This window comes from Anabas testudineus, chromosome 19 (assembly GCF_900324465.2).
Source record: "Anabas testudineus chromosome 19, fAnaTes1.2, whole genome shotgun sequence".
Lineage (NCBI taxonomy): Eukaryota > Metazoa > Chordata > Actinopteri > Anabantiformes > Anabantidae > Anabas > Anabas testudineus.
In genome coordinates, this window is record NC_046628.1 from 3,005,709 (window position 1) to 3,019,431 (window position 13,723).

The following is a 13,723-nucleotide window of genomic DNA, read 5'->3' on the forward strand; positions in this document are numbered from 1 at the left end:
AGATATACTTCAGCTGTAGCTTTCCAAAAAGACATGTTTGCATGACTGAGCAGCTGAAGAAAGTTGTATATATTGTGTAAGGCTGAGAAACGGCTTATGCCACTGTAACACTGTTTGTAATGTATCATACACTCCATGATAAGGCCGCATTGACATTGTTATTTGTCACTGGAGTGTTTCAAACCTCACAGAGACAGCACTGGATTTACATGTCTGCTTGTGAATCCTGGGTAATGAATCACAATGCATATGTTATCTTTGTATGTTGCTGCAGCTGAGTGCTCCGCTGCAGCTTTACATAAACCATACAAATCTTTCTCTGCGTTGTGCGTGTATGGGTTGAAGAAGCTGGGAACTATGGAAAGTGGCATGTCTGGATGAACACATTTCTGCTGGCAATACATGTAACTGTTCTGTCAGTTCCGCAGCATAAGAGTTAATACTTATCTGACCTGATTAACTTCACTCAACATGGAAATATGAAGCAGTGTAGAAAGGATGTTTTGTGGATCCAAAGCTCAAAAAGAGGGTTTTTCCTCAAAGACGTATGTCGCCCTCCAGTGGCTAAACAGACTTTTGACAAAACACTTTCACTCCAGGTCCACTTGGTAGCACTTCTGGAGACTTTGATTGTTTGAAATTCGATTACTGATACATTCCTCTGAGCTCTGCATGGATCTCGCACCCATGTTTTCTTTTTGATTATATGGACAAAAATGAATTTCGAAAGTCAGACTTTTAATGCATCAACATCCAGCTTAATGCATACAAAGTAGGTAGATCTGAAAAGCACGATTCATAAATGTTAATATAAAAAGGATTATAAATGTGACAAATTTGTCACATTGTGATAAAAGTTATTTTATCACAATGTGATAAACTAACTAATTATTAAATAGTTATATGGTATGATATATAATACATATATTGCTTTCTATTTTAAAATGTATGTAGATTACTACGCTCATGCTTATGGACTCTTTGATTGCTCAGAAATGTTGATTTTGTATTAAACATGAACAAACCACGTTATTTTTAGTATTCCTGTATGTTATGAATTGATTCATTCATGCACAGTAGAACAAGCCATTAATTCACTCACTTGAGAAAAAAAAAACATACTTTGCCTTTATTATGAGATATTGGTGTGATATATATAGTCACATTGTGCTGACTGTATTCAGACATTTGTTCACTTTATTTTGTTGATGGCTTGAAACTTGAGCAATCATCCTTTAATTTACACAACATATCAGACAATAAAATACAAGGATGTGTCATAAGACTGAGAGGTACAGCCTCTAATCACTGTCAAAATTTACATGTACATTTACACTTTCACACTGCAGCTGAATTTGATGTGAAAAAGTGTAACTGTCCACATTGGACACAAAATATGAAGCTGATATATAAAAATATTAGCAGTATATAAAGAAATAAAATGTTTTGATAAGCTCCCACATACAAACTGTATGAATGAATCTAACAAAAAAGAAATATATATATTATATATATGCTACAAAGCATTAAGCTACAATAGGCAGAAATCAGGAAATTCTCTGCTTGGTTCTGTAATTTTTATTTATTGTAATTAAAATACCTGAAGGGCTGTTCAGGCCAGACTAGCAGACAGCAGAAAGAGCTTTAAGTACAATTTGACATATTCCTATTTTATTATTTGTATAGTGTATTAGTATTTATTTTGGGGGTTTAAAAATGATCAAACTCGTTCAACGACCCTAACAGATTAATCAGTATACATGGATGGTGGTATGGAAAAAGACATTTCTTTGTTTTAAAGAGGAAGGTATGGTAACGCCACAACAGTTAAGAATCACTGATCTGAAATTAATGGCAACTGTAAACATCCATGGCTGCTAAACCTGAGATCACATTATGTTAACACTCAGACGCCTACTCTCCTCGATATATAACAACGTTTTTATCAGTCTCGTAAATCTTTATCTCGTACAGCAGGTTGGGTGGTAGAGCCTTCATCATGTTGTCCCAGATGTAAACAGCCACGTTCTCAGTTGTGCTGATGGGATGCAAACGACGAATTAATTAATGAAACAAATACACAGAGAAGTAGTTGTAGAAGAATTCAAAGTACTGGGTACACACCTGACAACATTGGCAAAGTACGGGACATCCCGGTCCAAGTTCTTATGGTCCAGTGGAACCATGATGACTTCCTGGAAGAAGGAAACAATCAGGGAGTGAAATGAATATGTTTAACTAAAATAAGTTCAATTTGCTAGATGAAATGTGTGAATTACAAAACGACTTGAAACAGGCTGCTTTGTGTAATCCTGGTAATATATGTAGAAAAAACAAATACTTTCACTTAAATCTCTGATGTTAAGGGTAGAAACTGGGCCTGTGTAACAACACTGCTGTAATCTGCCCTAATAAGCCCAATATAAAAATGAATGGCACAGTTGTGGCATTAGAAATATGTGCATATGACAACATGCGTGGGTTACAGTCCTTTGTCTGAAACTGAATGTTGATCCTTATTTCACAGCAAAAGCAAAAGTACCAGTCTTGTAGCGTGGCTGTCGTGTCGTGTGGCTCTTACCTCAATGCATTTCTTCAAGTCTGTCAGGTTCATGACCATTCCAGTGAGATGATCGATCTGTGGACAGGATCAAGGTCAAACATGAATGCCTGTGTTTTCACATACACTACAGTATGTTTACAGTGGTGAAGTGAGTCTCAGACATTGAAAACAGATGCTCACCTTTCCTCGCACTGTTACCTCCACTGCGGACAAAGAAGAATGACACTGAGTGAATAAGAGACACAATAACAACAGCTGCACCATGTTTCATACTATATGTGATGCATTACCTTTGTAGTTGTGTCCATGACCATTGGGATTATTGCATTTTCCATAGACTTTTTTATTCTCCTCTTCGTTGAGGTGGATGCTGCAAAAACCAGCAGAGAACGTATGGAAGTAGAAACTACTGCTCTGACAAACAAACAGTATGTTTTAGATCCAGGATTTCACTAGGCCAACGAGGACAATATGCCAAGGGTTTATTGACACGTGCTGCCTTCAGGTACACCTCACACATTCAACCTCTGGCGATGCTAGAATTTGTAGATGTTACAAATATGTTGTATTGGGAACAAAAGGGACTAGAGATGAAACAATTAGTTTATAAATGAATTAAGTAACAGATAATTCACATGTAACATATTGGTAATTGTAAACTTTTTTTCTAAAACTAATTTCTTACTCAAATTTGAGGATTTTTTTGTGATTAGTTTCACAAAGCTGAATATGTTTTTTTTAAAAATATATTTTAGATACTGTTTGTTTGTGTGTGCCCATTTATATGTATTGTTTTAATAATAATAATAATAAGCTTTGAAAATAAGTCGATCTTATCTGTCATTACTATCTGTTTATGTTTGGTTATTACAGAAAAAAAAATCTGTATGGTGTATCTACACCACCAACTGATCAACTTAAAACTAAGGCACACTTCCAGGATAACTGGGTTATATTCTCCTCTGTGTCCTTCTGTAAATATTGCGCTACAGAGAATTGTAATACATATTACGCTGGGTACCAAAATCGGTCGCACGACAATACCTCCAGCCCGTGAAGGCAGCACCAGCGCTTGTGCAACAAGTCCTGTGGAGGATTCAATGACCTGGAAATCTGAGCTACAGCAAGAGGCTCAGTCCGAGTGAAAGATGCTGTTCACCGCTGAACATGTGATGTAACAGAGGAAAAACGACCGCAGCGTATTGGATCAGTGGATCCCCGCTACCAGACACCTCGTAGCGGGGATCCACTGATCGTACCGCTGCTTTACTAACGGGCTGTCCCCGGGACAAAAGGCGGATGTTGGACTACCTGTGGAGTCGGTGACAGGCGCTGAAGCTCTGGACCCGGGTGATGTATCCGATGCGCTCCGCCGCGCCATGGTCCCCAGACGATACGGACATGGTCGGCAGGTCGGCGGATAATCTGGCTGCTCCGAGCCCGGAAAGAGAGGGGATGAAATAGGCTGCTTCCCAAAGCTCCAGCCCCCGTGACTCGCTGCTCGGTCATTGGCTCCTGTCAGGGCGTAAATACAACTCACATGTCCTAGATGCGTATCAAAGCCAGTGAACGCCTCAGGGTGAACGGGCCGCAGCGACGGAGAAGCGTGGAAGTGTGCAGGCTGCAGGCTGAGCACATGCACGGTCCATCAGCAGCTCTTACAATCAACACATCCATTAAAAAGATGTGACTCGTTAATAAAAACTATGAATTTGAAGTTGCAATAGCAAAAAATGCATTTCAAAAATAAAAATACGGAACTAATATACTTACTTACAAGTCAGTACATTGTAAGTAGCATTTTGATGCTGTTAGGTGGAGCTAATACTGTTTTACTCTTAAAATGTGGTGCAGTCACATGTACAGTAGTACATTTTTTATTCTAGTGAAAATGTCCACATTACAGCCAGGAGTCAGGAGGGCAACAGTCCCAGCAAGCTGAAATGATGTCAGGTGTTTTATTTCATTGGAGTTATTTTTTTTTTTCACACACTAAAACTATATTGCTTATTAACTGTATTAAAAGCATGATGGTTCCAACTTGTAATATCTCGTGCTGCATTGCCTGGTACTTAATAAATCATTTGTTACAGGATTTTTGTCTTTGAATGACGGTGTGACCTCACAGTAGGTGCATGACAGCATGTCAGGTCTTAATGCAACTGCACTGAGCCACGGTGACTTTTATTTCTACTGCTTTATTTGTGCACATACATTGTTTGTGAGACTAAATGTACATATGATGATCATTTTAACTCTAACAACAATGCCTTTCATACATTTAAAGCTTAAAAAGAACAGGAAATATAAAAAAGCCTGAAAGACCTGCTGCACATAGAGCCTCATTATTCACAATCAGACAACAAATACATTGTATTTATATGCACACTTCAATCCAGATGCTGTGTCATATGGATATTTAATAACTGGCCTGACATGTTTAGATGTTATACAGTATTTTCCATGGTACACACATTGATGAAAATACTTAAGAGGTTCACTCTGTATATACAAATACCGAAAGTGAACATTATATACCTGCAATAAGATGTATTGTATGTTGAGAGTTTAACTGTAGAACACTCAGTGATAGCTGTTTAGAACATTTAGATGATGCTTATAGATGATCGGCCTGGGCGACAGCGACAAGAAATTATTACACAACTACTATCAGTGTATCTACTCGCAGTGAAAATCTAGATCTGCCCTTCTGTGTTCAATTCAACCATCTTTGTCTAGCTGTGCAAGAATGTGTTTCCTGTTTACCACTTCAGTCTTCTGCAGTGTGCATGACAGTATGCACCCAATGCATGTCAGGTGATAAAATACCAGGAGGTTATTTGGGATCAGAATTCGCTCTCCTCAATAATCTCCTCTATGGTCTCTCCGAGTGTCATCTCTCCATCACTACTGGACAGGCTCTTCCTGGTGAGAAAATCAAGTCCTGCTGCCTCACAGCCCATCAGACCCTGACCTTTAACCTCTCCTGCTCCAAGTGCTACACCACCTCCATGCACGGCGACTTGAAGCAGGTGTGGGTGAGTTGTGGAAGTGCCCCCCTCATCGTAAGAGTCACTCTGTCGAGAGCACTGTGGCCGGTGCCCTCGAGTGCACTTCCACAGGTGCTTCAGAGGTGCACCACGAAAACAGTTCCTGACCTGGAAGCGGTGGGTGAACAGGAAAATCTGCCAGTGCTTCTTCAGTTCCACTTGGACCTAAACACAACGAAAGCAGTTTGTGGGTTGAGTTGGTCCAAAACCAATGAGCTAGAAGAGGCTAAAACAGCGTTCAAAGTTGAGGGGAACGGAAAAATTGTTTGTCACTCGAAATGACACATTAGACATCTGATCTCTTGTTAATATAAAATATTATTTAGTGCAGCTTTAAAGTCTGAAGTCTCAAACATCACAGTGAATACCAAAAGGAGGCATACCTCTGCATTAGCAAAACAGTAGAGTGCAGCAACCAAGAATCCCTGGAAAAAGGAAAAACATCACAAATTGAACCTGATCTGGATATTGACCAAATGCAATCTGCAAACTTTGTAAGTGTTACCTGGAAAGAACTGAGGGTGAGGTTGATGAAGTTTCTGGCATAGCGACTGCGGCGATCCATACATTCATCTATTAGCAAAGTAAAGACCACTTCATGGACTCCCAGCAGAGGAATCAGTACCAGTGTTGCTCTGGCCAAGCTGAAGGACATGCAGTGGTGAATAATTAGCCGAAAATAGGTTTTGAATATTACACTGGCGCATGATTCAAAGACTTTTGTAAATGTATGCATGAGCTTCCCTACTGTCGTGACATTTTTGATAGAGCAGAGAGGCCAGAGCTTATGGGGATGACCTTTGAATTTGTACTATATACATGGGAGAGAGTGACATTTAAATTTTAAATTAGGAATCTGTTGGACTTTTACAAACACCTCTTAGGAAACTGCTCTCAATGTCAACTTGTTTCCTGACATTTGGATTTGGACCCAGCTACAAAAGTGAGTGAAATATAGGACAATACCTGTATCTGTAGTCTGTAAATTTCACCTGATCTGCCTTGAGCTTGGACAGCAACAGCATCAGGATCTTGATGAATATGACAAAAATGACCTACAACACATCCAATGTATATTTTGATTACAGTTATCCAAGAAGAAACCAAAACAACTGTGAAAACATGCATTTGCGATTGTCTTGCTGAGTGGAAATTCATGTACCGAGAAATTAGCCATCAGTCATGCTTGTGACTGCTACACTGCACCTTCAGTGTCACATGCCCTCACAAGACAGCAGCCGTATTAAAGTCAGATTGAAAATCACTTGATGTCTAGCATCTGAGAAGCCAAATTCATAGGGGCAACATGATAAATCTGTAACTAATGTGGACGTACTTAGTTATAGTATGTCTAGAGTTCTGAGAAGGGCTTTGGTTCAAGGACCTCACTCACCAGCACTGATAAAGTAATAGGGCCCCTTATTATCCACCACAACCATCTGTTCCTGATCGCCCAACATCTGGAAAACGAAAAATAGACAAAAAGTGAAGAGATGAAGAGCATTTTAGTTCGGTTAAGTAATGAATGCGACACTCACTCTGTGTTTTCGTATATAATCTTGACCACTGTCCACGGTGTCACAAACAAGACTGGTGTTCCTGAACAGTCACAAAAGCAAATTATGCATGAGAATGAGAACACATTTGTATTTGTAAGAAATAAACACACATTTAAAACAATGATTAATTTAGTTATTGTGACTATTTGTGGGTATTTCAGTTTTAAAGGAACGGCGGCCTGAAACTTGAAACCCCTGTCTCTCATTTGCTTTTACCTTGAGTAAACACCAAAATCAGAGAGGGCAGAATAGACTGGTATCCACAGAGTTTGATTTGCCAAATGGTGCTGCTTACCCCATCCTAGCAGCATATATTTCTTCAGCAGACGTCTTTTGGTCAGCACAGCGGTGAAGAGCAGCGTGTGTAAGAAAATGGCCTCCACCAAGAGCCAGAAGTAGTTACAGGCCACGAAATACTGCATGCACATTTTGGAGAACTTGCACATAAATGCTACCTGTAGGAGAATACGTTAAATAGAAGATTATTTGGCTGATGAGACTGCTTTTTATTCACAGGTATATTATTGTATAACCTACCATCTATTAAGAAATACACTAGTTAACAAGATGCTTTTACATGTGTGCTGTAAATAACAAGACAGTGCTTTTAATACCGTAGAACTTGAATAAGAGTCCCACACAGAGTTGTCCTTAGGCATGTTGGCTATTGGATACATGATGTAAAACATGATTTCCTTCAAAATGACAGCCATGGCTCTCAGGATGAACGACACAAACAGATTCATGTGGATGTAGTTTCTGGTACAGTGGAGCTTCCTGGTAAACAGATACAGGCGCAATTGAGGAAGGCATTGATCCAAACGTTCTGCACAAATGCAAAAGCATTGTCGAGGACATATGTCTCGACCTACAATAAGTGGCAGTGATAAATGGTCGAGATACATCAAGCTATAAGGAAACACTTCCTGGGATTCATTTAGCGAAATTAATGATGTCTAATTATCTCCAAAGTAAATATTCCTGCTGCCTCCTCTTCATGGCAGGCCATCTGCAGGTAATCATGCGTGATGTCACTGTAGCAAATAGTAGATTATTGTATTCCCAGGCCAGTTTGCTGTTTAGTTGCTAGTGTAGTTTGACCAACTGTGTCATTGTACTGTGCAGTTAGGGCGTGTGGACGTGTGGGTGACGCTGTGCGATCTATCTACGCAGTTTAATTTACAGATGACAGAAAAAAGAAGTTTTAAACAGACCCTAGCAGTTTAGTTATAAGCCAAAACAAAGACAGTGACATTATTACCCAGTCTGTCTCAATCACAGGCTACAAACAGTTCAACTTTGACCTAGTATTCCTGTAGATGGCCACACACGCACACACACACGGAGACACACAGACACACAGACAAAGTTCCAGTGCAGCATTTCAACATTTTATCCACGTTCCCTTTTACCTCCTAATACAGTGGTGTGGAAAGTACTGACCTCAACATGCCCATCAGTAGAGTGGCCAGCGTGAGGGAGGTCAGGGACAGGGAATAGCCTATTACAGAGACGAGCCTGAGGGGTGTCTGGCGAAGCATTTCATCCTCCTGGTGGCACACATGCATTCACACACACACACACACACACACACACACACACACACACACACACACACACACACACACACACACACACACACACACACACACACACACACCAACACACACACACACAGAAAATGTTTGTATGTGACAGAAAAAACTAAGTCAAGAAAACAATCGTAAGCTTTAACCTCATAAATAAAGCATACATAAAAAAATACTAATCAATAAAGTACATGCCAGGGTTTCAGCTCCAGCGCTTAGGGAGACGTGAAATTCCACATATCACACACTCCTCCTCACCGTGTCTTTAAAGAATTCAAGCTTCCGACATTCTGAGTCATCCCTCCATGGGTCGGAGGAATTTTCCATCTCTCGCCATTTCCCATTGTCCAAGCATTGTCGATGAACCATCCTGGAGCCATCTGTGGATAGTTAAAGGACACACTGATGTGCATGGTTGCTTCTGTCACTGCAGTTGAGAGGAGATCCTGACTGGGCAGGTCGTTTTGGTTACATTATGACACAGCCAAACACAAATTAGGTTTCTACTAGAAACGATTCATTAGATTTCAGAAGGTTAATCTCACTAACGTTAATATGGCGACCAAGAATATTGAGATTCGCTTTGGCGTTTTAAAATTTTAAACCGTGACTGGATAATTAGTTTAAACTTCACTTGATCCGGTGACTAGTACATCGTCATCTTGTGATGCACTCACTGATCACTCACTTGAAATAAATGCAGTGACAGGGAACATCTGAAAAGCACAAAGGGCTATTCGTGTAATAGGAAGACATACACTGGTGGCTTTTGAAGTGAAGTGATAAGAAATAACATTACCCTTGCTTGTCCATGGTAAGTAAGATGGACAGGGGACGGATACATTCCCAGGAGGTGAATGGGGCCAACACACAAACATGTCAAACAGTCCTCTGCAGTAGTTTCCTGTAAATAAAACAATAATACGTAGCAACAATTTCAGGAAGGAAATAACAATCAGGATATTGACTGATTGGCAGGAGACTCACCAGTTTTTGAGAGTGTATCTGCTGCCAGACTTTTGTTGCAGTTCTCCCAGTATTCTCCACGTTTAGCTATCACACTTTCAAGCAGTGAGGCTGATACCTTTAAGGTGGATTCAATTAGAGAAACAAAAGTTATTACCTTTTTATTTGGTATGCAACTTATAACGCCCATATAACCCCCCTATAACTATAATAACTTTAATACAGCATGCTACATTACACATAACTACATCCTACACAATAGTGACCATTATAATTATTGATTTTCACAATGAGCACTTACTTAAAACTATTATTTTTTGAGATAAAGAATCTATTAGTGCAGCTTTAATATTTTTAAATTAGTTAACTGCAGTTGTTGTTTTACTTTGTCACATTGTCAATTAATTTATTAGTTAACTAGGTTCCGCTTCTGTTCTAATCATCACAAGTTAAATAGCATCTATTGTACATTTGCAGACACACAGCAGAAAAACTATCAAGAGAAAGAAAGATTTTGAATTAGTACTGGATATAATGTACAAGAATGAACTAACAATAATATTTCAGCATAAGCATCATTTTAAAATGAGTGAACAGTTTGACTTCTATTTACTTCTTTATTATACAAAACCAAAACCATTGCCTTGGGTTGTTTTAAATTTTATAACTACTCATTTGAACCTGAGATCACTGCGTTATCTTACGTACACACCCGAGTTAATGAAGAGATGATCTCATTTCATTAAACTGAGGTTTTCGATCACAGGCCTATCGCGCTCCTCAGATCTGCAGCCTCCCAGTGGATGTGGCTTCGCAGTGGATATTGCAGTATTCATATTTACCCACTTGGTGGGAGTATTTAATCAGGACCAACTTGTGTCACTGAGGGAATACATGCAGCTAATCTGTAATTGATCCAGGTGATTTATCAGCCTGCACTGATTCAACCACACCCTGTTGTTTTATTTATAATATTCAAATGAATGTGTTAAATGAAACGTTTGTGTGTGTGTCCTGGTCTACACAATACTGTATCTGACATAATAATCATATTAATTCATGTTCAGTAACAAATGAGGACTTCTCTCTAATTTGCTGCCATTAGTGAGACTCTTAATTTGAGAAACTAAATGCAGACCACAGTTCCATCTATCTCATGTAATAATTCAGCATCCGGACGGAAGGCAGTGGTTTTTTTCCTGTCTCGGTCGAACACTCCCGATCTTCACATGCCAGTGAGAAAGCTGCTGAACTCTGCAACCTCTTCATGTCCGTTTGGCTGCCTGGTGGCTCATCTGCCACCTGTGCCCCAAAGATTTCTGATGTGAGCCAGACGACAGGATGTTTCAGTTCACTGGGGCTCGCCAGGGTTTGGGTATCACCAATGAAGAGAAGGCAAGAGCCTCTGTCTCCCTGTCTTCTTTGTTGCCTCCTGTGGGACTAAACCTGCTTTAAATCGAGCAGCGGCATCTTAATTTCCTGAATTATCCTCTCTGTATCGTAATGTTAAGGAGGTGAATTAGAAAAAAATTTACTGAGTGGACTCTGATCTTATTTGTCTTTTCCATCAATCCATTTATTGTCTTTACAGTCTGTCCTCTTAAGGGTTGCAGGAGTGCTGGAGCCAATCCCAGCTGTCATTGGGCAAGAGGCGCTGTGGACCCTGGACAGGTCTCCAGTCTATCATAGCTGCTTTTTCTGTTTTATTCTTTCATTCCTTGAGGAAAACCATGCCTCTCTTTTGATTTCTAAAACAGATACTAATTTTGTTTCAAACATGTCACTAAATTGTTTTTTAAGGCAATGATTTCATGAGGAGATACAGGCAGAAGAAAATGTTTACAAGAAGTGGGACTTCCTGTATGGCCCAAACTCCATAAGAAAATGGATTCATTTAAGATAAAAAGAATCCCCTTATGTTGTTTATTTATTTCTCCACAGAAATACAGCGTGTAGTCTTACTTCAAGCATTAATCTGATGGATAACTGTATTTCTTACAATAGAATTACAATAAAATTTAAACGTCAGTTAACTAAATGTAGAAAAATGTTGTGTGCGTGCAGGTTTGAGCCGAGATAAAACCAGCACTAAGTAAAAGTGAATGCTGGCTTAGTGAAATGCACGATGAGTGTGGCTGATACCTATTTACCTGGTAGTCGACAATAACAAGGAGGGGTAAGAGCAGGAGTGTGGTCCAGGTCCTCTTGTACCAGGTTGGCATGGTTGCTGGATGTTTACATTGAAAGCAGTACTTAGCTTGTTTCCCCCCCACCCTTAAACCACACCCCTGGTCTCGCCAGGCCTCGCATTCATCCTCACTGTGGCTCCTTGCTCCCACTTAGTCCAGTTCGCTTCTCATGTCAGGTTATAGTGGATGTGAACTTTGCCTCCTCTCCGGTAGCTCTGCAAAGGTTTGTTGAGAATTTGCTGGATGAACTTGGAGGTTGATTTGCAAGAACATGAGGTGCTCCTCTCCGGTTAGTGTTGCTGTAGCTGATATCCCACAGTGCCTTCAGTTTCACTCGTAATTCCTAAAATCCTGATCTTACCCGAGACTCCAAGCTACTTTATTATTTTTTTCAAGTTCTGCTATTTTCCCTTGTTGAAAAAAAGTTATCTCCAGTGTCAAAAGGTGAAGAAGTCCTCATGTGCAGTAGTCTCTCTGTGTGTGAAGACCTCTCAGACTGTGAGGGAGGTGGATCAGTCTGTTCTCCCTATGGACACAGTGCAACTGAGTGTGCCTGTGGATCATCACCGACTGATCGCCTCTCCCACCCCGTTCTCTCTTAACCAATCAAGATAAAGCCAGCTACAAAACTGGACTAACTTTGTTGTCCGGGAAAACCGATCACACAGGAGCAAATGAGCACTCTGGCTATTGTACCGACAACATACTATATCTAAGCACGCACACACACACACAGAAGTGCTTATAAGTGAACACGCATTACAAATTGTGATACGTGGATACACAGAGACACATCAACAAATACTGTACCACCTGTGTGTAGGCATAGAAGAAAAACACGGACCCCTCCCTTCTTACACAGTAACTGGGCATTACCCAGCATTTCTGACACTAATGGGGATCTAATGTAAACTAACAGTGCTGGAGCCAAATGGCCGAGCAAATGGAAGAGCAGAGAGCTAGGGTTGCTTGCACAAGCCTTGTGTCCTGCTTGAAGCCTGTCTCACCACATATTACATGCAAACGTGTTGATTTGAACCGATGCTGGGAACAGAAGCAGGAGAAGCTGGAGGATTAATCATCCTAATATTTAAAGAAATTGTTCAACTGTTTAATGCAGAGGTTATTAAAGCTGCACGCTTTGATCACTTTGATTTATTTGGAAGCTGTGACAGTAAAGGAAGCTGCACTAAAACAACAATCTGTCGTAAGGCACAGTAAAAGTAAACACTTCTTTTAGACAAACAACACAACCACAAATATGCACATACCTAAAAGTTGAATCATTTTAATGGTTGTGCACGCAGCAGTGCCTTTGTGCAACTCTGCACAACAACTGTGCATTCGCTTCGAAACCATTCCCTTGCTTCCTTTTGCATAGTCATCATTACCAAAGTGGGTAAAAGAAAAATGAGAGAAGAGTCATACCCCCATAAGTTTTCCATGTACTACGAAGCAGCTGGCTTTTGGGCTACAAATGAGCTAATGTCGCTTTGCATTTACAATAACACATAATATGAATGTGAAAGTGGTTTAAGAGAAAGCAACATGATGAACTCTCACTCATCACTGCCTCACACACACCCGAGTAATGCGCTTTTGTGCTCACGTCTAATAAAGCTCTGATGTATAAAGTCTTTCTTTACAAAGCATTAAAAACCATTAGGTGATGTTCAGATGGGCACACTTGATCTCTCACATTACCTCCCTACCCGGTCTCTCCCCTCCCCGCCGTGTCCAGCGTTAAAAGACAAACCTAGCATAGAAGCAACCCGAGGCCACGTCCGCTTCAAACTGCTTTACCGCC

The 13,723-nt window shown here is 40.2% G+C and overlaps 2 protein-coding genes across 2 annotated transcripts; both read right to left on the reverse strand.

Annotated features, from left to right (window-relative positions):
* Positions 1 to 1,102: 1,102 nt before the first annotated feature.
* pts (6-pyruvoyltetrahydropterin synthase) lies at positions 1,103 to 4,114 on the reverse strand. The gene is made up of 6 exons (XM_026350595.1): positions 3,875 to 4,114; positions 2,854 to 2,933; positions 2,744 to 2,766; positions 2,582 to 2,638; positions 2,125 to 2,195; positions 1,103 to 2,038 (listed from the first exon to the last, which is right to left on the reverse strand). The coding sequence occupies exons 1-6, from the start codon at positions 3,964 to 3,966 to the stop codon at positions 1,915 to 1,917; spliced, it is 447 nt and encodes a 148-aa protein (XP_026206380.1). The 5' UTR covers positions 3,967 to 4,114; the 3' UTR covers positions 1,103 to 1,914.
* Positions 4,115 to 4,844: 730 nt separating this feature from the next.
* On the reverse strand, positions 4,845 to 11,985 carry LOC113156440 (glucagon-like peptide 2 receptor). Its single transcript, XM_026351592.1, has 13 exons — positions 11,878 to 11,985; positions 9,749 to 9,845; positions 9,561 to 9,665; positions 9,020 to 9,141; positions 8,616 to 8,722; positions 7,787 to 7,949; positions 7,468 to 7,627; positions 7,152 to 7,212; positions 7,007 to 7,073; positions 6,580 to 6,668; positions 6,119 to 6,257; positions 5,997 to 6,038; positions 4,845 to 5,778 (listed from the first exon to the last, which is right to left on the reverse strand). The coding sequence occupies exons 1-13, from the start codon at positions 11,947 to 11,949 to the stop codon at positions 5,410 to 5,412; spliced, it is 1,593 nt and encodes a 530-aa protein (XP_026207377.1). The 5' UTR covers positions 11,950 to 11,985; the 3' UTR covers positions 4,845 to 5,409.
* Between the last annotated feature and the right edge of the window lie 1,738 nt (positions 11,986 to 13,723).